General features: G+C 39.4%; 1 protein-coding gene across 6 annotated transcripts in view; it reads left to right on the plus strand.

Moving 5' to 3' along the window:
- Nucleotides 1-10,179, plus strand: part of Atp11b (ATPase phospholipid transporting 11B (putative)) — a 96,112-nt gene extending 85,933 nt beyond the window's left edge. For 3 of the 6 annotated variants that reach the window (XM_052732297.1, XM_052732299.1, XM_052732298.1), the window contains 2 exons: nt 4,394-4,524; nt 9,145-10,179. In XM_052732297.1, coding sequence (XP_052588257.1) covers nt 4,394-4,496 — 103 coding nt within the window. In that variant the 3' untranslated portion in view covers nt 4,497-4,524; nt 9,145-10,179. Of the gene's footprint in view, nt 1-4,393; nt 4,525-9,144 lie in introns of those variants that run through there. The other 3 variants (XR_008216813.1, XM_052732300.1, XM_052732301.1) reach the window with 2 other exon arrangements.
- Nucleotides 10,180-24,742: the final 14,563 nt, after the last annotated feature.

Below are 24,742 nucleotides of genomic sequence, written 5' to 3' on the forward strand. Positions count from 1 at the left end.
TAGACTGAGTGACTGGTTTTCCACTAACTGGCATTTAACAGACCTGTCTTTTTCATATATTTTCATAGATGTAGCTCTATAAAAACATTAATTGTTGGGGCTGCAGATGGCTCAGTGGTTAAGAATACTTGCTGTTCTTGCAGAGGACCTGGGTTTGGTCCCCAACACCCACATGGTGACTCACAACCATCCCCAGGCATGTACATGGTACACATACATAGATGCAGACAAAACACTACATGAAATAAGTAAATCTAAACAATATTAATTGTTATGGGAATAGTTTACTCCTCTTTTGAAGAATAAATCTAAGCTACTTCTAGATATAATTGGGATATGAACAACATTTTAGTTTGTAGTACTTATAAATCCTACCACCAGTAATTGTATTTTTCCTTACTTGTCATTTTATTGTGATTTCTGTTGAAGAAGGTGCTATAGTCCCATCTGTAATAAGCAAATAGAGGAACCTGAAGACAGAGCCACCTAGAGTATAAGTCTTTCAGCTTTATTGTAAATCAGATCATGGAACATATGCAATAATTTGAAAAAATAGGAATTATCCTGTGAGACATATTTTAAAGTTAGATTCCTTTGCCCTCAATGAGGGCAGTTAATTGGATCTCAGTAATTAGTAGTAGTAGTAATAATAGTAGTAGTAGTAATTCAGAAGAAATTTAAATGAATTCTGAATTTTCATTTTGATTTGATGTTTCAAAAGATCATAGTTAGGTGGCTGGAGATGTAGCTCAATTGGTAGAGTGCTTGCCTAGCCTGCACAAAGCCTTGAGTTCAGTCCCACCACTACATAAACTGGGCATGGTGGCATATATCTTCAATCTCAACACTCAGGACATGGAGTCAGAAGGGTCAGGGAGGAGTTCAAGGTCATCCTTGACCTCATAGCAAGTTTCAGGTCAGCCTGGGATGAATGAGACCCTGGACTTTATAAGTCAAGTTCCTCCTTTTCACCTAGGACATTTTAGTGTTTAACAAATACTGATGCTCTTCCTTACCCAAACTATAAATTCCCAGCATATATTGTTAAAGAACCAGTTGAATAAAAATATCATTTATATAAAAGGATTCTCCAGTCTCCTTTGAAACTAGGAATAAGTCAGTTGTTAAAATGTTTATATAATAATCTAATTTTTCATTTATTTTAGTTTTACATGTGTGGTGTGTGTGCATATGTGGGGTATGTGTGCACGTGTATGGGTGTGTTTAGGCATGTTTGTGTGTGGAGGCCCCAGGCTAATGCTGGAGGTCTGTCTCCACTTTCTCCAGCAGGGTCTCCCTCTCGCTCTTGCGCTCACGCTCTCGCTCTGGCTCTCAGTTTAATCTGGCATTCCCCATTTCAACTGGTTGAGCTAGCCAGCTTACTCTAGGAAAAAGAGCCCTGTCTCTACTTTCCCAGTACTGGAGTTAGACAGGCTGCCACGCCCAGGGCTCCTGTGGGTTCTGGGGCTCCAGTGCAGTCTTCATGCCTACACTGCAAGCTCTTTGCCTGCTGTGCTCTCTCCCCAGCTCCCAGTCAATATAGTTTTTAATTATATGCTTATTTTGGTGTTGAAGTGAGGCACCATGTGTAGAAAGCTCCCCAGCCAACATGGAGAGATTTCATTTATGTTTGTAAATGTCTTTCAAAGTTTTATCATTCTGGAGTTGTTTGTGTCACTTAGAGGGAAAGAGAACAGAAGGGTGATTGATCAAACTGTAAGCTGGAAACAGGTTCTGGATCCAGAAGGATGGCCAGCCATCCTGAACCATCCCCAACTGCTGTATGAGGAGATAAAGCTCTTGCTTGTTCTAGAGAATTTATGATTCTTAACAAAATTTGAAATTCAGCAATAATTTGTGATCTTTGATTTCACATCAAAAAGAAAACATTTCTCTAAAAGCAAACCTTATCTTTTTTTAATATCCTGTCCATCAAGTACCAATACTGTTATGCTTGTGATAAATATGAATTCTTAAAAGTATAATATGTAATGATATATGGAAAATAATCCCTGATTTTAAAAAAGTTGTTAGGTTTAATAGTTACAGGGTTAGTTTGTCAAATTGCTCTAAAGTTTTTCTTAACTCTGTCTCTACCAGATCAGAAACACTTAACCTCATACCCAGTGAAAGTCTTTGGAAGTTAGCATTGAGTCACCTTCTCACTGTGACTCACACTGCTGCTCTGACCTTTCACCCTTTCCTTACCCTCACCTCACTAGATGAGTGTAGGGTTGGTCCCTCTGAGAACTGCCACAGTGCCTTCTTTTGACTTTCAGGACTTCTACCATTCAAGGGATGCTCCAAAGCAATAAAAAGAATCCAGAGAGATTCCTGCAGTTGGAGTGAGATAGTAGTATTTAACCTGAACCGTGCCCACGGGCATGAACAACACCTTCATCAGCTGGTGTGGAGCATAGAGCAGGGCAATCCCATCAGGAAAGAAGCTGGAGTCCAGTGCTTTGCCTCAGCTTGAGCGTGTGGGAACACAGGAGTCAGCAAAGCCTAAACTGGGAACTGATGAGAACCTGTTGCCTAGGGCAGGATTACCCAGACCCCTTCGTTGTACATTTCTATTACTTCTGTGATAGTGAATGGGTCCTGTTTCTTGGTACATTGGGTGGGATAAGGGAGCAGTTTCTGACCAACACAAAACGGATTCCATGGAGTGTGGTGTGTGTGTACGCGCGCGCGCATTTTTTTGTATTGTTTTGGTATCTTTTGTCCTACTGGTTTTTGCTTCTTTGTGGGTTCTTTTTGTTTTTTTGAGAGAGAGAGGGAAGGAGAGAGAGAACATAAAGTTGGGTGGGTAGGGCGTGGGGAGGATCTATAAGGAGTCTGAGGAAGAGAAAGAACATGAAATATATTGTATGAAAAAATGAAGTTGATTGTAGAATGGTGGGCTCAGGCTCCACCAGTTGAGGCTTATGCACATTCCTGACTCTAAAGTCTGTTTGAAGCTTTGTTGGGTTGGTGTTTCCCAAGCTCCCTATTTGGCCATAGGAACTCCTCTCTGAACTGTTTATGCAAACATCTCACAGAACACAGTTAAAGCAATGGTACATTAAATAGGTCCTGAACCACGATATGTTAATTAAAGAATATGTGAGCTCTGCTCTCTCAGTGCTTCGCAGGGCCCAGCGTTTGGGTGTGACAGGCGCTGGCCAAACAAGAAACCCTCTTCCACTCCCACCACTTGGAATGAGCAGGGGCTCCATACATGGATCTTGTAGGACTCCACCATTTGCTTGCTTTCAGAATATCAGGTTATTTACATTTCACATGTGTGTCTCTGTCCATTGTGAGTTTCCACAGTGTCTTCTGTTACCATGCCTCACATGGCACAGTGATTCTCAACCTTGTAGATGTGAGCTTTACCAAATTTATTTCATTCTTATTCCTGATACAGGACATTATATAAATAAAGGAAAATAAATTCAAATAAGTTTTTTAACTTGCACTCAGAAGGTAGAGGTAGATGAATTTTGTGATTTCAAAGCTAGCCTGGTCTACTCACCGAGTTCCAAGCCAGCCAGGACTACCTAACGAGAGCCTGTCTCAAAAACAGACAAAAAACAAAACAAGAATACTCTTGACTACCACAACCAAGGTTGGGATTCATTCAGCCACATGGTCAGACCATTTACCCTCATTTTAATAATTAAAGTTGCTAGGTGTATGGGATTGGATTATCTTGCTGAGCCTGTTTATGCCTGAATCAATATAAATCTTAGAAATTTGATAAATTCAACTTTAAATCTTAATAGTACTACTAACTTGCCTGACAAATTTTGATCCATGTTCCACCTGCTCACTATTAGAATGATAACTTGATAATGGGCAAAGGTGGCATCTTAGAGTTGTTCAGCACAACTTAAAACCTTAAAAGGTAAATGAGTATGGAGTAGCTGTGTTATTTGTTCATGGCACATAAGAAACACTACTAAAGTTCTTACTAATTTGTTGATCTTATTCTTACCAGACAATGTACATCCTGCCAGGTTTATTTCCCAGTCTTCAAGATAGTTTATACTCCACTGTTCTCAGTTGCTGGACATTTGTTCTTTAATCATAACTGCAGGAACATTGCACCTAAGCAAAACTCCAAGATGAATTAGAGTTGTAGTTGACATAAACCAACTTACCATAGCAAATTATTAAGTGGCAAAATAATAAACCTTTGCAGACTTAAGTACCTATCTACCCATCTTTATACCATTATTTAACTAGGCATCTGATTATGATTGTACTTCAAAGAGTTCTGTATATTCCATATTGTAGTAAAACATGTATGTTTGTATCAATCACTTTCAGTTTTAAAATACTTATTTTGATTTCTTAATGGTTTTGTGAAGTCCACATCTATGAATAACTAACTTATGTTCTTCTGCAGCTTGCTGAAGCACATTCAAGTGTCAAGTGCTTGGACTCCATGTGCTGTTTCCCAGGAGAGACCCCTTGCACATCTGTTGGAAGAATGCTGGAGCGAGTCATAGGAAGGTGTAGTCCCAACCATATCAGCAGGTGTGACATTTCACTGCATAGCCGTTTGTACAGACGAATGTCCTGTAAAGGGACAGAAAGAGCCTTGCAGCTGCAGGTACCAGGGAGTCAGCTGGTTTTACCCAGTGGAGGAGGGAGCTTGCTGTTGATTAACTCTTTGTAGTTTTGTGATGTGGTCCTTTGACTCAAAGGAAGAGAAGGCATCTTTGAGGAGACTTTTCCATCCAATGAACAAAATAGTGGTTTTAGTCTTTGTAAGATGCAGTGAATTGGAGTGTGTGTATGGTACTCTTCCCTGGAGTACTACTTCAGTCATTATTATTTTATCTACGCTCCTGTTTTCTTCTCTGCTAGGTGTTTGGTTTTTGTTGATGTTTTTCCTACTGCTTTTTGTCATTACAAAAATAACCTCCACACTCAATGTCAAACACTGTTGCTTTCCTTATTCCTTACCTTTGTTTTCTAAAGCTAGTCAGTGATTCAAGGCTACACAGGAAGGCTGTTCTGTTCATGCTCCTTCCTCAGATGTCTGTAGTGAAGTTTTAAAAGGAGTTTTGATTTTTAAGTTCCTTTGATTTGGCATTTATTGTCCAACTGTATGTTAGAACAGGTTTTAACAATGCTTCTAATATTAACTGATAAATTATGGATCAGAAGAATCTGGGGTTTTGTTGTTGTTTTTTTCATCCATTCTGAAGTCGATTTCCTAATTAGATTTATCACAGCTTGTTTTTATGGATCACAGCCCAAAATTTTATTTGAGGGTAAAAAGCATTTAAAATTCTTTCTTTCTTTTTCTTTCTTTCTTTCTTTCTCTCTCTCTCCCCCTCCCTCTCTCTCTCTCTCCCACTCCCTCCCTCTCTCTCTCTCTCCCACTCCCTCCCTCCCTCCCTCCCTCCCTCCCTCCCTCCCTCCCTCCCTCCCTCCCTCTCTCTCTCTCTCTCTCTTTCTTTCTTTCTTTCTTTGTGTGTTTTCCCAAGATGCAGATGATTATTAGGCACTAGAGAGTGACATCGCCTCTGTGCTTACTCTCACACCACTTCCCCAAGTCAAAGCAGCAGCATACTGGGTATCCGTAAAGGTTGTGATTGACACACCAAGGTGCTAGTTTCCATTCTCCCCGTTGCCCTGGGAATATTCAATCAGTAGCTTAGGAGAGCCCAAGAATACCCTAAAGAGATAAATGAAGTGGGGAAGCATTGTTTTTGCCTTTTGGAAAAATTACTTTTAATATTTGGTTAGCTTTATATTTTGAAAAATAGCAGGCATGACATCACTCATATAACATAGTCTCTTGTGAACATGTTCTCAACTCACTTTGCATTTGGCTTTGCCATGACTTTGTGAATACACTGCCTGTGGCTTCAACCCTCATTTGTCCTGACTTGAATATAACATAGGATCCAAAATATTTCTGTGATGCAATAGTAATTTCATCCTACATGAACAGATTGCTATGAACAGGTAAATGTACTGGAATATTGGTATCTTACATACAGACATTAAAAAAATTATAAGATAGTTCTATAGTGTTCCTAGGTAATAGTTTTACCAAAAGATATTTCAGAAGGGTCTTACATTATTGTTTTATCTATTGACATTCTTTCTTGCTTGGAACCTAGATAGGGATTAGATTAAGATAATATACTAGAACTTCTACATAGTTTTTACTTTTAATAAGAAGTTGTCTTTAATGGTGGTACACATATTTGCTAGTGATTAAAAAGACTAGAATTAATTTTAAATGGGCCTTTTCCCCCATTTTCTGTATACTCTTGCTGTCTTGCGATCAGTTGTGTTCTGTGTCCCCATTCTTTGTACCACTATTTTTCTATCTGTCCCCGCTGGAAATCTATCTGCCTGGGAGTTACTGGATTTATTTTAGCATGTCTTCTTAAAGGTGATTATTACTGCCAGTATTTCTGTTTACTTGGAATCACACCGTATTCATTTTCTAAATTAGTTTTCCTAATAAATGTTCACTTCAGTGGTTAATTCTTTGTTTGGCAGGTACAGTGCCGTCAGCATCGCAGGTTGCACCATTGGCCACTGTTGCCGTTTTCTCCTCAGTGTAGCTAAGCAATCCAAAAACTCTGGGCAGATTTTCCTGCAGTTCAGAGCTGGTTGCTGGTTTTCAAAGGGCTGTATGACAGTTGCTGTAGCCTGTCAGCATTTGTGAAACTCCTAACAGTCATAGTTTCTACGTATTTGATTGAAATAGTTTTAGCATTTCTGTTTTGATATGGAACAGCCACTATTCTACATCTGTGTTTCATGTCTACTTTGAAGGGATAGGTCAAGGCTGAGCCTTCCAGTGCAAGATGTGGCAACTTAGGACTGCTTTACCACTAACAGTACTGAGCATATCTGAAGATAAAAACAACTTCCATATGGCACATGGGCCTGCCCGCTAAGTTCTGCCATCCAGACACAAAAACTTGGTGTGTTTTTTAACTGATGTTGTTAAGGCAGCATATTCTATGGCAAGCTCAGTTTCCAAGGGAACATCATGGTGCTGTGCCACATCTATCCTAAGGAGCTATACTTCAGCAGTGACTGGCGTTCTGTGTGTACTTCACTTTCAGTTATAATGAGTTACCTACTTGTCATCACAGGTACTTGGGAGTTTGAGACAGGAGGATCTTATTTTGAGGCCTGAGCCACCTCATGAGCACTCTCTCTCATACACACACACAAAGGGGGTAGGGAACTAGCATTGTGGTTGTCTTGGTTTCATTTCCTGTTGATGAGGTTGACTCTGACAAAAGCAGCTTTAGGAAGAAAGTGCTCCTTCTGCCTCCTAGTTAAGGGCATAGGCCATCATGGTAGGGAGTCAAGGGAAAAGAAGTTTAAAGCAGCTGGCCACACTGCATCCATAGTCAGCACAGAGAGACAAATGCCAGGGTGAGGGAAGGAGGACACTCTTAGTTCATTGGTGTCTCAGGTGTTTAATACTCTGTCAGAGTGAATGCACGTGTGTTTCAAAAAGAGGAAAAACTAAAGTACACTACCTATTGAATTTGTTCTCTGTAAGCAGTGGTTTCGAAAGAGGAAAAATTAGTGAGAGATTCTTGCAGATTAATATTGGACATTCGACTCCATCGGAGTGTAGGCCGTTAAAATTAAAACAATACTGTTTCCCAAATACTCACAAGAAATATTCATATTCTTACTTTTATTCACTTTCTTTATAATTGGTGGCTGCCTCCTACCTACTAGATTAAGTTCTCAGTGATTGAGAGAGCTGTAAAGAAGACTGCCCTGACGTCAAGGTGGAAGGTCCCTGGCTTCTGACAAGCACGAACACAAGGCTACTGTTAGCAATGATGCTCACTTTGTCAGTGTGTCTGCTTGCTCACAGACCTAAGTTACATACAGTCATTGGGAAACAAGGTGCCGCATAGAAATGACTCAGGGCTTCTAGCTTTAACCCTGTCTAAGGGAGGTGGAGGCCCTGGCAGGAGCTGTGTGCTGTGTGTTTAAAGTTACACGCTTTCTGTTTTTATAAAATTCCTTGGTAAGTTTGCTAGTGTCGTTGGGCTAAGGGCATGTGTCTTGAGCATGGCAGACCGCTTGTGGAGTTGTTACTTCATCTTCAGTTAATTCAGCTAATTCAAAGTGACAGCTGCAAGTGAGCTGTTATATATTGAACTGCTTAGCTTAAGGCCTTGTCAGTCAGCCAGTAGTTACCTTTCCAGACTAGTAAAGAATCTGCAAGTGTCTTTGATACCTTCTGATGCTAACCATTTATGACATTCATGCTAATTAAGCTGAAATTCTTAGAGTAGAATTTATACCCAAAAGTGACCAATTGTATGAATGCTTCGTTCCAAGGCTTTTGGTAGGTAAGAACTATTTTTTTTTTTTGTAATGTCAAAACAAAAATTGACTTGGTTTTCAGTTAAACTGAATGTATAGGTTATTGTTTTTTACTCTTTGCCATTTGTGTGTGTGTGGTGTATGTGTACATTCTTGTGTGTGTGTGTGTGTGTGTGTGTGTGTGTGTGTGTGTGTGTGTGTGTGTGTGCACACTCACACGAACATGCAGGAACTGAAGGCAGGTGTCAGTGCCGTCCTTAGTCGTTCTCCACTGTGTTTATTGAGACAGGTCTCTCACTGAACGCAGTATTTGCCATTTGGTAGGGCTGCTCACCAGTGAGCTTGTGGGACCTGATTGTCTCTGCCCCACACTGGCATCCCAGGCTCACACAGCCATGCTCAGCTTTTTTTGTAGGTGCTGGGGTTCCAAACTGAAGTTGTTGTGTTTGCATTGCAAGCCCTTTATCAGATCCCCAGCACCCATCTCTCTAGCACCCGGATGTGTATAATTCTTAGTAGTATACTTACTTTTCACTAGTTACTAAGATTTCAAAAGTGCTATGTTTACTACTTGTAGAAACTAGGCTAATTTCTGTATATGATAACTAACTATAAGCATAATTTTTCTCAAGCATTTGTATAATCTAGAGTAGGGTTCAATGCTAATTTGGAGAACTCCTTAGTATTTAGAAATGAATCAGTGATTATTTTAAACTTTAAATTGTATTTTGGTCCTATATTTTAGGTCCTGGTTTTTGGCTTGTTTGTTTTCAACTAACCATGGATTGTGATGATCCAAACTTTTCTCTTTGTTACTTTAAGGTTGTGGAGTGCATCGGATCCTTTCTATACCAATGACAGGAGCATCTTGACTCTCTCCCCAATGGACTCATCTACTTGTTAAAGGGACAGTAGGACTCTGTGGGGACAAATTCACCGGTCCTCAGATTTGGGGTCATCATCCTATAAAAGGCCACGGCGGCTCTGAAGTTACTTTCTGAAGTCTCTGGAGGAGTTGGGAGCTTCTTGGAGTTCCACGGGAAACAGGAAGTTACAATAACCCTGCTCTATTCTTTTTCATTGGAATGTGAGCATACTAAAATTTGGGAATAGAGATACTTCCAATCTCTTTGACTGGTTTGTCCCTTCTGCTCATGGGACTCCTGGTGGCATTGCAGCCTTTGCTGGGGCCACTATACTTTTAATATCAAGGTAGAAGAAAGGGGTAACTCCTGGGTATGTGTATTTTTAGGATTAGTGTGGTTCGGGACTCTTCTATTTAAATCTGCTTCTGTAAATTATGCTAAAGATTTGCCTTGAGAACTCTATTTTTTTTATTAGATTATATTTGAAGCTTTTCGTGGGGAAAGTTAATGTGAATATTAAAGAATTTTGGTCCTTCAGTGACCTGTGTTGTTAATTCATTAGTGCTTTTTAAGTCACAGAGCAAACTTGGAGAGCACGTTTCTAAGCCTTGTCTTCTGTAGTGTAGGTAGGAAGCTTGTACTGACACCAGACTTCTTTACCAATACTGTAACACAGCCAGTGAAGCTAACCCTACAAGTGCGAGAGGAGTCTTACATCTCATGTCCAAGTCAGAGCTAGGGCCATCACTAGACTTTCAATTGGTGTTTGCTAATATTTTTGTGGCCAACTATTTAAATCTGTAGTGGGTCAATTAGATACCATTATCACATTAATTTACTGAATCTGTCTTATCTTTTGCATGCTTCAACCTGGCCAATATATTTAAACTGCCCCCCCATTACCCACTCCCTCTCCAAAGACTCTGTTCATAATTTTATGACAATGTTGTAAAGTTCAATTGTATCAATAAAAAAACAAGTTTGAACAGTATTTAAATATTGCAGATACATTTACTTAATACAAATTAACATATAAGCCATAAAATCTTTCTATGGTCCACTGTAAACCAGCCTTGAGAATAAAGGATTTTTGTTAAAAAATCTTTTTTTTTTTTTTAGGTTATTGTATGTTATCTATTTTAAAGCAGACTGCCACAATAAAGTGAATTATGCTTACAGTCTCATTGTAAGGTATATTATCAGGTATGATTGTGGAATGAAAATGACACAAAGTAAAAAAGGCTAAATTTTTGTCAGCAAAAATGAATTTTATCAGCAATAAGTTAATATGCTATGGATGATTAATCAGATACATATTATTCTTAATTCCTTGAATCTCAAGTTTTAGTTTCCAGATGATCTGTCACTGAGACTTCAGTGTTACTTATTTAATGTAGGAGTAGTGTATTAAGATTTGTAAATGATTATGAGAGAACTACCACCTAGCTCTAAGCATGTGATTCTGTACACACCTAAGGTCATAGAAAACAATGCAGTGAGGCTTTGTCAGTTTCCCTCAGAAGCTGGTAATTGCTCAAAGGTTTGTTCTGCAGCTCTCCGGAGGCTCATTCCTCCTCACATGAGTGGGACTTCTAGCCTGGGCTGCTAAGGCAAGAATCGCAGAGGGAGAATGAAGATTGTCTGTGTGCAGATTAACTGTTTGCTTATCTGTTTCACTAATGCAAGATATTATCCATGTTCTCTGAATATTAATTTTCATAAACAGCCCTTCTTTAATTTAGACATTATAGAATTATATTTCTGATGACCTATTATTCTGGAAATACCTTAAAGGGATAATACTCTTATTCTGTTATTCATGATCTAGAGATGAAATATTACATACACATTCAGTACAATAGTTGATAGATAATAAATGCTTTATCCCATAGAATATCTTAGAGAGCATACATGCAACAAAGTGACATTGAATAAGCATGGTTTACCTGTCTTATGGTGTTGATTATTAACAAAGGACTACAAAGTCACCAAGAAAAGGCCGGGGTTCAGCTGGCCTAGATGTGGCCTAGCATTGATTGATAATAATTTTGAGCATTCACCATTTTTATTTAGTTAAGACTTCCTTTTATTATTTTTTAATATTTTTTTAATTTTATGTACATTGGTGTTTTGCCTGTGTATGTCTGTGAGGGTGTTGGATTTCCTGGAACTGAAGTTACAGAGATTTATGGGCTGCCATGTGGGTGCTGGAAATTGAACCCAGGTCCTCTGGAAGAGCAGTCAGTGCTCTTAACCTCTGAACCATCTCTCTAGCCCCCTCCCTCTTTTTTAAGTGGTGCTGAGGATCAAATTCATGTCTTTGTACATGCTAAGGAGGTGCTCAAATGCCAGCATAAATCTACACCAGCAGCCTATGTTCTACATAACAATGAATAGGGCTGGGCCATAGCTCAGTGGTAGAATGTTTGGTTAACATGTTCGAAGCCCTGGATTCCATCCCAAGCACCACAGTAAACAAATGAGACATCCACTGGTATACTCATTCTGCTTTTTAGCTCAGAACAATTGTTTTTAGTATATGTGCTGCCGAAGCGAGCACCAGAACAATTGTTTTTAAAAGGAAAAGTATTTTCTACTTTCAAGAACATGATTTTCTTGCATTTGCATAAGAATGTAATAATGCAGTGGAGGTTTTGTTTTGCTTTTGTTTTTAGTATTCTGGTGCTAATATTCATATGATAAAACTTTACTGCAAAATGCCAGAAGAGGTCTCCCTTGCATATTTCTGTCCAAGTCTTTGGACAGTTCAACACTAATAACCAACTTCTTTTATCTGTCAAGGGAGAGTACAATGCCAAATGTTGCTGTTAGTTTACCAGTGGTCTCAAAACTGTTTACCTCATCTGAAGGCTGTAGACCTGAAGATCATGACAACCACTAGGTTAGTTGGCACAGTTGCCAATCAGCACCCTATTCAGCTTTAACAGTACAGGCTCGTTCAGGACAGAGTCAGCTATGGGCCAATGAGAACTGCAACTGTGAATGTTTGCTGTGGGGTAAGGAGATATGCAGAATTTATGGTTTTGTTGCCTCTACCTTTTCTTTGGAATGCAGAAAAGCTCCCAGAGTTGACCCAAACCCCAGCAATCTCCTGAGAAATGTAACTGAGATAAATTGCCCTATTGAAAACACTGTGGTTTCCTTCATTAGTATTAGGACTGAGGTTGTTTCTTTTACAAAATATTCAGGAACTGAACTTTCCTGAGATGCTAGAGACTCTTGTTGGACAGGGGTTAAAGCTACTACAAACTTTACAACTAAAAACAGAGTCTTCAAAATAAGTTTGGAGCATGGGGGAAAGGGAGTCCTCTATGTTTGTGTTTGCCCTATAGAAATCAGTTTGGAATATAATATAAACAAGTATAAATTAACCAACCAAAGACATATATGTTGTAGTCATTTTGGCCTCCCTTTATAGGCATTTTTATTTCTATCTTAAAATGAATCATTTTCATAAAATTAATGCATTATTAAAGTGCTGTTTGATGTGAAATAACTTGAATGATATTCTACAAAATAAACCATCACTGATGATATATTTGTGGTGGTAACTGCTAGATTCCTATGAGGAGTGAGTAGCTAGAGACATGCAGCAGTGTTTAGTATTGGCCTCAGGCACTGTAGCTGTCCAGTGTCATCTTTTCAGTTTTCTGCATTATCAGTGACCATACTTACTTACTGTACAGCTCTAGTTTAAAGTTTATGAAATTTACCAAATAAAAACTTTGCTATATATGAGTGCTTCTCCATTATTTTAATTCATCCTTTGTCTTCTCATCATAGCCAGCAGTACCAAACTTGTTTCAGGTTAGTTTCCCAAGTTAATTCTCCATTATTATATAGGAATATCAAGGCTTTCACTGGCTGTATTGTGGGACCTTGGGGGTGTTGCTTTTTGACATAGGGTCTTATTCTCTATCCCTGACTGGTCTGGAACATGTGTAGAACAGGCTGACCTTGAACTCTTCTGTTTATGCCTCCTGAGTAAGGGTGTGCATCACAATGCCCCTCATAAAATAATGCTTTTAAAAAAGAGTAACTATGAGATTCGGGATGTGGCTCTTTGAGTAAAGCACTTACTGTTTAAGTGTGAGTATCTGAGTTGAGATCACCAGAATCTGCATTAAAGCCAGGCCTGGTAACTATCTATAATCCAAGTATTCCTGTTGATGATATGAGAGACAAAGACAGCAGAATCCCTAAAAACTTGGAGGCTAAGCGGCCTGGTATATGTAAGCGCAAATATCAGAGACCCTGTCTCAAGCAAAGTAGCAAATAAGGCAGTTTAGAGAAAATCCATAGCCAACATCAAATTAAATGGAGAGAAATGCAAAACAATTCCACAAAAATCAGGAGCAAAATAAGGTTATCCACTATCTCCATACCTATTGAATATAGTACTTGAAGTCATAGCTAAAGCAATAAGACAACTTCAGGAGATCAAGGGGATACAAATGGGAAAGGAAGAAGTCAAAGTATCTTTATTTGTAGATGGTATGACAATATACATAAATGACCCTAAAAATGCCACTGGGAAATTCCTACAACTGATAAAACACTTTCAGCAAAGTAGCCAGATACAAAATTAACTCACCAAAATTAGTAGCCATGTATACAAATGACAAACGGATTGAGGAAAAAATCAGGGAAACAACACCTTTTATAATAGCCTCAAATAATATAAAATACCTTGGACTAACTAATGAAGCAAATGAAAGGCATAAATACTTCAAGATATTGGAGAAAGAAATTGAAGATATTAGAAGATGGAAATGCCTCCCATGTTCATGGATTGGTAGGGTTAACATAGTAAAAGTGACCACCTTTCCAAAAGCAATTTAGTGCAACCCCAATCAAAATTCCAATACAATTCTTCAGGGATCTTGAAAGGACAATTCTCACCTTCGTATGGAAACTAACAAATTGATAATTTTCTCAACGCATACCACTTAGCAAAGTTAAGTCAAGATCAGATAAACAATTTAAATAGACCGATAACCGCTAAGGAATTAGAAGCAGTCATTAAAAGTCTCCCAACCAAAAGAACCCCAGAGCAAGAAGGTTTTAGCACTAAATTCTACCAGACTTTCAAAAGATGTTAATGCCAGTATTCAAATTATTTCACGAAATAGAGAAGGAACATCGCCAAATTCATTTTATGAGGCCACAGTCATCCTAATACCCAAACCACTCAAAGATTCAACAAAGAAAATTGCCAACCAATTTCCCTCATGAACGTTGATGCAAAAATACTCAATAAAATACTTGCAAACCAAATCCAAAAACACATCAAAAAGATCACTCACCACAATCAAGGCTTCATCCCAGAGATGCAAGGATGGTTCAACATATAAAAATCTGTCAATGTAATCCACCATATAAACAAAATGAAAGAAAAAAACACATGATCATCTCATTAGATGCTAAAAAGCCTTTGACAAAATCCAACACCCCTTTATGATAAAAGTCTTAGAGAGATCAGAGATACAGGGACATACCTAATCATAATAAAAGCAGTATACAGCAAGCCTATAGCCAACATCAAATTAAATGGAAACTCCATATCAATTAAATATAGCATTTGAAGTTTTAGCTAGAGCAATAAAACAAAGGAGATCAAGTAGATACAAATTAGGAAGAAGTCAAAGTATCACTATTAGCAGATGATAAGATAGTATACATAAGCAACCCAAAAAATTCCACCAGTGAACTCCTACAGCTGATAAACACTTTCATCAAAGTGGTTGGATACAAGATAACAACAAAAACCAGCCCTCCTATATGAAATGAAATATGGACTAAGAAACACCACCTTTCACAATAGCCACAAATACTATAAAATGTCTTGGAGTAACTAACGAAGGAAATGAAAGACCTGTATGATTAAAAACTTCAAGTCTTTGAAGAAGGAATTCAAGAAGATATCAGAAGATGGAAAGATCTCCCATGCCCATGGATCAGTAGGATTAACATAGTAATAATGGCTATCATACCAAAAGCAATCTACAGATTCAACACAATCAAAAAAATTCCCACACAATTCTTTACAGACTTTGAAAGAACAATATGCAACTTCATATAGAAAAAGAAACAGGATAGCTAAAACAACTCTATACAATAAAAGAACCTCTGGAGGTATCACCATCCCTGATTTCAAGTGTACTACAGAGTTATAGTTTTAAAAACTCCATGGTATTGGCATAAGAACAGACTGATAGATCCATGGAATCTAATCAAAGATCCAAATGTGAATCCACAAACCTATGAACATCCAGTTTTTGATAAAGAAGCCAGAAATATACAATGGAAAAAAGAAAGCATCTTCAACAAATGGTGCTGGTCAAACTGGATATCTACATGTAGAAGAATGCAAATAGATCCATATCTATCACCCTATACAAAAAAGTCCAAGTGGATCAAAGATCTCAACATAAAACCAGATATACTGAACTTTATAGAAGAGAAAGTGGAAAGTTCAAACCCATTGGCACAGAACACCAATAGCACAAGCACTAAGATCAACAACTGATAAATGGGACCTCATGAAACTGAAAAGCTTCCATAAGACAAAGGATACTCTCTGCTGTGGGATGTGTTGTATGGCAAATGTGTTGCTGATTAATCAATAAATAAAACACTGATTGGCCATTGGCTAGGCAGGAAGTGTAGGCGGGACAAGGAGGAGAATAAAGCTGGGAAGTGGAAGGCTGAGTCGGAGAGACACTGGCAGCCGCCATGATGAGAAACAGCATGTGAAGATGCCGGTAAGCTACGAGCCATGTGGCAAGGTATAGATTAATGGCAATGGATTAATCTAAGCTGTAAGAACAGTTAGCAAGAAGCCTGCCACGGCCATACAGTTTGTAACCAATATAAGTCTCTGTGTTTACTTGGTCGGGTTTGAGCGGCTGTGGGACTGGCAGGTGAGAGAGATTTGTCCTGACTGTGGGCCAGGCAGGAGAACTCTAACTATAACTCTCAATAGAACAAAACAGCAGCCTACAAGATGGGGAATGATTTTTACAACCCCACATCTGACAGAGGACTGATATCCAAAATATATAAAGAACTCAAGAAACTAGACATCAACGAACTAAACAATCCAATTTAAAAATGAAGTACAGATATAAACAGAATTCCTAACAGAACTCAAATGGCTAAGAAATGTGGTGGTATTGTGTTCCCCAAAATATTGTGCACCCTAATAAACTTATCTGGGGTCAGAGACAGAACAGCCACTAGATACAAAGGCTAGAAAATGGTGGCACTCACACCTTTAATCCTAGCATTCCAGAGGCAGAAATCCATCTGGGATCTCTGTGAGTTCAAGGTCACATTGGAAACAGCCAGGCATGGTGACACACACCTTTAATCCCAGGGAGTGATGGCAAAAACAAAAAGATATATAAGGCGTGAAGACCAGGAACTAGAAGCATTTGGCCTGGTTAAGCATTTGGCTGGTTAAGCCTTTGCCTGGTTAAGCATTCAGGCTTTTGAGAAGCAGTTCAGCTGAGATTCATTCTGAATGAGAACTCAGAAGCTTCCAGTCTGAGGAAACTGGATCAGCTGAGGAACTGGCAAGATTCATGCTACAAAGAAACACTCAAAAAAATGTTAAGAAATGTTCAACATGTTGTAGAATATAATTTTAAGATGTGTTACATTTGTTTATGCTGTGGAACATTTGTTTAATGATGTAAAGATGTGTTGCATTTGTTTATGTTGCATTTGTTTAACTCTGTGAAGCTGTTCATCTAATAAAGAGCTAAACGGACAATAGCGAGGCAGGAGAAAAGATAGGTGGGACTGGCAGGCAGAGAGAATAAACAGGAGGAGAATTCTGGGAAGTGAAGACTGATGAATGAGAAAAGAAGGAGAGAGGACATGAGGGGCCAGCCACACACTGCCAGCCACAGAGTAAGAAGGAAAGAAAGGTATATAGAATAGAGAAAGATAAAAGCCCAGAGGCAAAAGATAGGCAGGATAATTTAAGAGAAGTTGGGTAGAAGTAAGCCAAGGAGAAGCTGGTAAGAAGAAAGCCAGGCATTCATAAGAAAGTATAAGCCTTCATGTATTTATTTGGGATCTGGGTAGTGGGGCCCCCCAAAGAGCCTAAGAGTAAAAAACAACCAACTACAAATCTACCTCACAATCCTGCTCAACCATGTTCATTGCTGCTCCGTTCATAATTGGAAACAACCTAGATGTCCATCAACAGATGAACGGATAAAGAAAGTGTGGTACATGTACACAATGGAATATTACTCAGCCATTTTTTAAAAAATGAAATCATGAAGTTCACAGGTAAATGGAAGGAACTAGAATAACTCATCCTGAGTGAGGCAATTCAATCCCAGAAGACAAATATGGTTTGTATTCCTATATGTGGATAGTAGCTGTTAAGTTGATGATAACCAAGCTACAATCCATAGAACTACAGAGGTTAGGTATAGAGTCAGGGACTAGGGCTGGGGACAACAGATAGCTCTCACTAGAAAAGGGAAATGGACTTGAGAGTTTTGGATGGATTGAATGGGAGGATGGAACAGGAGGGTCATTTGAGGACAGAGAGGGAAGAGGAATACGAGAGAGGCATTACAGGAAGAGACATCTAGGTCATTAAGGGTCATTTGAGGGGTATTATGGAAACCTAATACAGTACAAAATTCCTAAAATATATACATATATGAAGGTGATCTAAAAGAAATTGCCAAATAAGGAGAGAAAGAGACTCAATGGGACATCTCTTGTCACCAAATGCAGCTCACAGTACTGGGTTGGATTACATCTAATTGGATTATTGGCTAAAGGTGTCCTATAGGAACTCCCAAACAACCCAGGCTGTTGCGAAGACAAACTGCTCTAGACAACTGAGAGCAAGGCCCCATTCCGGAAGGTAACACCTACACAACTCACTGACCATGGAGAAGTCATGCTACTGCCTACCTAGAATCTTCACCCCTACATGCTTACATCTTTGGTACAGGAAGGTACTGCAGGCTACCAAAAGAGAAATGTAAACACCAACCTGAGGGGGACCCTGTAGTTGTCCAGGCAGGGAAGTGAATCCTTGAAGAGATGAGAATGAAAACTCAGTTCCGATTGACTTCATCAACCTGGATCAGACTTCAGAGAGTCTAATGCCAGGTGGATCACTGTCAGGATATTTAAAACACAGTACAATTTGGGAAAAAGTTTCCAGGCAACAATCATTCCAATTCCAGGTGCATAACAAAGCTTACACTGTAACTACATAGAAACTCATTTGCAAAGTACATATAACTGTGATGGTGGGTTCTATAGCTAAAAGACCTAGAATATAATATGGTCTCTGACCAAGATAGCATAGAGGTCAGCAGGACATAAAATATATGTGACATTTCTTCCAACGTTAGGTTCTGTTAAATCTGGGAGCTAAAGATAACAATCTAGGAAGGGAGAGTCTAGGATAATCATTATGGGGAATTTGGGTGAGGTCTGCCTCCAAAGATAGCAAAAAGGTCACCAGGTTGTTAACGTCCACTCTCAGCTTTCTGGATGGAATGTGGTTATTTTATTTTATTTCCCCCATTGTGGAAACCCCTGTGTGATTAACATTCCTGGTTCCTTAGTGCTCTGCAGGTGGAAGGACATTGACCCATCCACATCAACCCAGTCACAAACCCTTTGACCTGCAATGGCATCCAGCCTGCAAGATACGATAGTGCAATGGTGGCACAAAGCTGTGGGAGTCACCAATCAATGTCTGATTTGACTTAACGGCCACACCATGAGATGGAAACCACACCTGGCACTGCTTTGGTGACCAAGAACCTGACACTAGATGGCTCTGGGATCTAGGGTAAACCCAAGTGCTACTGTTAAAAATCAAAACAAAACAGCACTAAACTGACTCCTAATGACATTCCACTATACCCATAGGTCAGTGCTTTGCTCAGTCATCATCAGAGAAACTTCCTCCAGCAACAGATGGGGACAAATACTGAGACCCACTGTTGTAGCCCACTGGGTTTCCTAGTGGCTGTACTCAGCAGGACTTGCATAAGAGGTTGAGTGGACCACAGGCCTGAGTACCAGGGATTTGTAAGGGTCTACACCTGACTGTAACTAGCAAGGGGGAGGTCTTTTGCTCAACCCCTTGGCATTGTTATAAATAGACCTTTGGAATAAAGTTCTGACAAAGTTGTAGTATACAAAAAATATAAAGAACTATTGCATCTCAAAAATAAAAAGGGAACTCAACTAAAAAATGGACACACTACCAACACTGGGCCATGAAGAAATGGGAAATTTGAATAAGGCCAATAAAGGACATTAAATCAGTAAACAAAAATATCTTCATAAATAGGAGGGAAGACCAGATAGATGGCTGAACTCTTCCAAACATAAATTAAATAGAATTAATGCCAGTCATCTTCAGACTCATCCCAAAATGGAGTGTTTCCAAACCCAGCAAAGAGTATAAAAGACTGATAACTGATCAATATATATATGAAACATCTAAAAGAGATAATAGAAGCTGTATCCAACAGCACTGTGAAGGATGACACACAACTCCTAAGTGGTGATTGTTCTTGTAATGAAAGGATGATTCATCATAACAAAATCATGGAAAAGTACATTAGCAGAAAGACAGAACACATGATTGCTTCAATGGATGCAGAAAAAAGTAGAAACAACTCACTACTTGACTGTTAAATAAATAAATGAATAAAGGAAGGAAGGAAGGAAGGAAGGAAGGAAGGAAAGAAGGAAGGAAGGAAGGAAGGAAGGAAGGAAGGAAGGAAGGAAGGAAGGAAGGAAGGAAGGAAGGAAAAATAGAAGAAAATTACCACAATCCAACAGGAAGGCTCTGTATAAACTAAATGAAGGATGAAAGTCAGCTTTTCCTCCAAGATCAAGAGAAAGGTGTGGATTTCACCCATTCTTTTCAAGAACTGAACACCTAACCAGAGCAATTAAACATCCAAATTAGGAAGATTATCTGTGTTCACAGATGAAGTTTTATATATTACTAGAAAACTCTAAATATCCTATAGTCTGGGGCTGGAGAGATGGCTCAGGGGTTAAGAGTACTGGCTGCTCTTCCAGAGGTCCTGAGTTCAATTCCCAGCAACCACATGGTGGCTCACAACCATCTGTAATGGGATCCGGTGCCCTCTTCTGGCATGCAAACATTCAGACAGAGTACTTACATACATCCATAAATAATTTTTCTGCCTTTAGTTCTTTTCTTTTTTTAATTTATTTCTTTTATACCCCTGTTGCAGTTTCCCCTCCCTCCTCTCCTCCCAGTCCCTTGTCCTCCCCAACCCTCTGTTCCCACCCCCCAATCCACTCCTCCCTTTCTGTTTAGGAAAGGGCAGGTCTCCTGTGAATATCAATAAAAACATGCCATATCAAATTGCAGTAAGACTAAGCACCTCCCCTTGTATTAAAGCTGGGCAAGGCAACCCAGTATGACAAGTAGGGTCCCAAAAGACAACAAAAGAGTGAGAGACAGGCCCTGTTCCCACTGTTAGAAGTCCCATGAGAGGACCAAGCTACACAACTGTAACATATATGCAGAAGGCCTAGGTCAGTCTCCTGCAGGCTCCCTGATTGAGTTTCTGGGAGCCCCTTATGAACCCAGGTTAGTTGATTCTGTGAGTTTTCTTGTGGTGTCCTTGACCCCTCTAGCTCCTACAATTCTTCCTCCCCCTCTTCTTCAGAATTCCCTGAGCTCCAACTAACGTTTGACTATGAGTCTGCATCTCTTTCCATCAGTTACTGGATGACAGTTGGGCTAGGCACCAATCTATGAGTATAGCAGAATATCACTAGGCATCATTACACTGACATTTTTTTCCTCCAGTCTTGTTTGGTTCTATCCTAGGTCTCTGGGTCATCTGGCCTGTGGATCCTGGTGTTCCAGGCAGTGTCAGGGATGGGCTAACTCTCCTGGCATGGGTTTTAGACTAAACCAGTCATTGGTTGGCCATTCCTTCAATCTCTAGGCCACCCTTACCCCAGCACATCCCATAGGCAGGACAGACTGTAGGTTGAATGTGTCTGTATTGGTTTCCCACTCCCTAAACATGAAGTCTTGCTTGGTCATAGGAGATGGCCAGTTCAGGCTATATATCTGCTATTTCTAGGAGTCTTAGCTGGGGTCATCCTTGTAGATTCCTGGAAGATTCCCTTGCATCAGGTTTTTACCTGAACCCGAAATGCCCCTCTTTTTCAGTAGTCTCTTTCATTACTCTCCCCCTCCACATACCCCCAATCTGATCACTCATGTCCCCATCCCCACCCACCTGCAGTTCACTCACAAAATCTTTTCTATGTCCCCTCCTAAGGGAGATCCAGGCACCCCCCTATAAACCCTCCATGTTACCTAGTCTTATGTGGATCTGTGCCAGAAAGTGGGTGCTATATGTAAATGGAGGTGGAACTTTCTGTCCCATACACCCAATTATACCTAGCAGTTACTTCCCAAATTATCATTCAGAGGCTTATATTAATTATAAATACTTGGCCAATGGCTCAGGCTTATTACTAGCTAGCTCTTACATTTAACTTAACCCATATTTCTTACCTATGCTTTGCCATGTGGTTCATGGCTTGTTACCTCATTTTCTACATGTCTTGCTTCCTTGGTGGCTGGCTAGCATCTTCCCCAACTCTGCCCTTCTTCATCTCCGTCCTCAGTTTCATTGTACCACCTAATCTTATCTTGCCTCGATATTGACCAAAATGCTATTGACCAATGAGAGCAGCACAACATTCACAGTGTACAGGAGGATATCCTACAGCACCTCAGTTTGTTTATTTCCTACCATCTACTCTTCTTGGGTGTGTTTGCTTCTTTTTGTTCTAGAGCTTTCAAGTGTACTGTTAAGACAATAGTATGTGATCTCTGCAATTTCTTTGTGAAGGCACTTAGTACTACAAACATTCATCTTAGCACCACTTTCATTGTGTCCTATAAGTTTGGGTATGTTGTCCATTCATTTTCATTGAATTCTAGGAAGTCTTTAATTTATTTCTTCCTTGACCCAGTTGTAACTCAGTAGAGAATTGCTCAGTTTCCATGTTTGTAGGCTTTCTGTTTTTGTTGAAATTCAGCTTCAATCCATGGTGGTCTGATAAGATACAGGGGGTTATTTCATTTTTTTTGTATCTGTTTAGACTTGCTTTGTGTCTGTGTATATGGTCAATTTTGGAAAGGTTCCATGAGATGCTGAGAAGTAGATATATCCTTTTGTGTTTGGTTGAAATGTCCTGTAGATATGTTAGGTCTAATTGAGTCATAATATCTATTAGTTCCATTGTTTCTTTGTTTAGTTTCTGTCTGGATGAACTGCCCATTGGTGAGAGTGGGGTATTGAAGTCTCCCACTATTAATGTGTAGGGTTCCATGTGTGATTTAAGCTTTAGTAATGTTTCTTTTAGAAATGTGGGTGCCCTTACTTTTGGGATATAGATGTTCAGAATTGAGACATCATCCTGATAGATTTTTCCTTTGATGAGTATGAAATGTCCTTCTCTATCTCTTTTGATTAATTTTGGTTGGGATTCTATTTATTTAGATAAAGCTTAAACCAGCTTGCTTCTTAGTTCTGTTAGATTGGAAAATTTTTTCCAATCCTTTACTCTGAGGTAATGCCTATCTTTGATACTGAAGTGTGTTTCTTGTATGCAGGATCCTGTTTTTGTATCCATTCTGTTGGCCTGTGTGTTTTTATTGGTGAATTGTATCCATTGATATTGAGGGATATTAATGACCAATGAATTTTAATTCCTGTTATTTTGATGTTGGTGATGGTAGTGTGTGTGTGTCTGTGTGTGTGTGTCTGTGTGTATGTGTTTGTGTGTGTGTGTGTGTGTGTGTGTGTGTGTGTGTGTGTGTTTCCCTTCTTTGGGTTTTGCTGGTGTGAAATTATCCATTGCCTGTGTTTTTGTGGGTGTAGTTAAATTGCTGGGGTTGGAGTTTTCCTACTAGTACTTTCTGTAGGGCTGGATTTTTGGATAGATATTGTTTAAATTTGACTTTGTCATGAAATATCTTGTTTTCTACATCTACGGTGATTGACAGTTTTGCTGGGTAGAGTAGTCTGGGCTGGTGTCTGAGGTCTTTTGAATCTATAAGACATCAGCAGAGGCTCTTCCAGATTTTAGGGTCTCTATTGAGAAGTTGGATGTAGGTCTGTCTTTATATGTTACTTGGCCTTTTTCCCTTGCCACTTTTAATATTCTTCCTTTGTTCTGTATGTTTAGTGTTTTGATTATCATGTGGCATGGGGATTTCTCTCTTTTGATCCAATCTATTTGGTGTTCTGTAAGCTTCTTGTACCTTTATAGGCTGTCCTTCTTTAGGTTGGGAAAAAGTTCTTTTATGATTTCATTAAATATATTCTCTGGGTTTTTGAGCTGGGTTTCTTATCCTTCTTTTGCTATTATTCTTATGTTTGGTCTTTTCATAGTGCCCTAGATTTCCTGGGTGTTGTATGTTAGGAATTTTTTAGATTTAACATTTTCTTTGACTGATGAATCTATTTCTTCTATCGTGTCCTCAACACCTGAGATTCTCTCTTCCATCTCTTGTATTCTGTTGGTGATGCTTGCCTCTGTAGTTCCTGTTTACTTACCTAGATATTCCATTTCCAGGATTCCCTCAGTTTGTGTTTTCTTTATTGCTTCTATTTCCATTTTCAGGTCTTGAACAGTTTCCTTCACCTATTTTTTTTTCTTAGCATTCTTTTAGGGATTTATTTATTGCATCCATTGATGAATTAAATAAATTAATATAAATTAAATAAATCATCAATAAAAAAATTGAGGGATTTTTTTCATTTCCTCTTTAAGGACGTCTATCATCTTCATAAAGTAATTTGTAAGGTTGTTTTCTTGTGCTTCAGCTGCATTGGATTGTTCAGGTCTTGCTGTCATAGGATAGCTGGGTTCTGGTGGTGTCATATGGCCCTTTCTGTTATTGATTGTGTTCTTACACTGGCATTTAGGCATCTGGATTTGGGATGAGTATAGGTCCAGATGTTGATCCCTGCATTTGTCTTTCTTTGTTGGATGGGTGTTTTGTTCCTTAGTTTCTCTTTCCTCTCTGGTTTTTCTGGCCTAAATGGCCAAGGGTTGTGGTGACTAGTGAGTCTTCAGGTCCAGTAGGGTGTCCCCTCTGGGATTTGGGGAGCCTGGAGTCCCTAGATCCAGCCTGGCCTCTGATAAAACAGAAGTATTTTAAGTTGTAGACCAGGATATGGAGCCCAGGGGAGGGAGTATAGTCTGGGGTTGTTGGACAGGCTTAAGGGGTTTTAGTGGGCAGTGGTGGTATCTTACTTGGGGTTCCTAGGACCACTTTGACCTCCCTTAAGGCTGCCAGGGCTGTGGGACCTAGTGTGGAGCCCAAGGGAGGGGGGTTCCATACATAATTTTAAAAAATATCCTATAGTCACACAGACACATACACACCATTAGAACAATGACTTCTGGGGAAAAATACAACATAAGACCCGCAGGCAAAGGAGCATGCCAACAAG

The sequence above is a fragment of the Peromyscus californicus genome, unplaced genomic scaffold (assembly GCF_007827085.1).
Source record: "Peromyscus californicus insignis strain IS unplaced genomic scaffold, ASM782708v3 Scaffold_9__1_contigs__length_137607984, whole genome shotgun sequence".
NCBI lineage: Eukaryota > Metazoa > Chordata > Mammalia > Rodentia > Cricetidae > Peromyscus > Peromyscus californicus.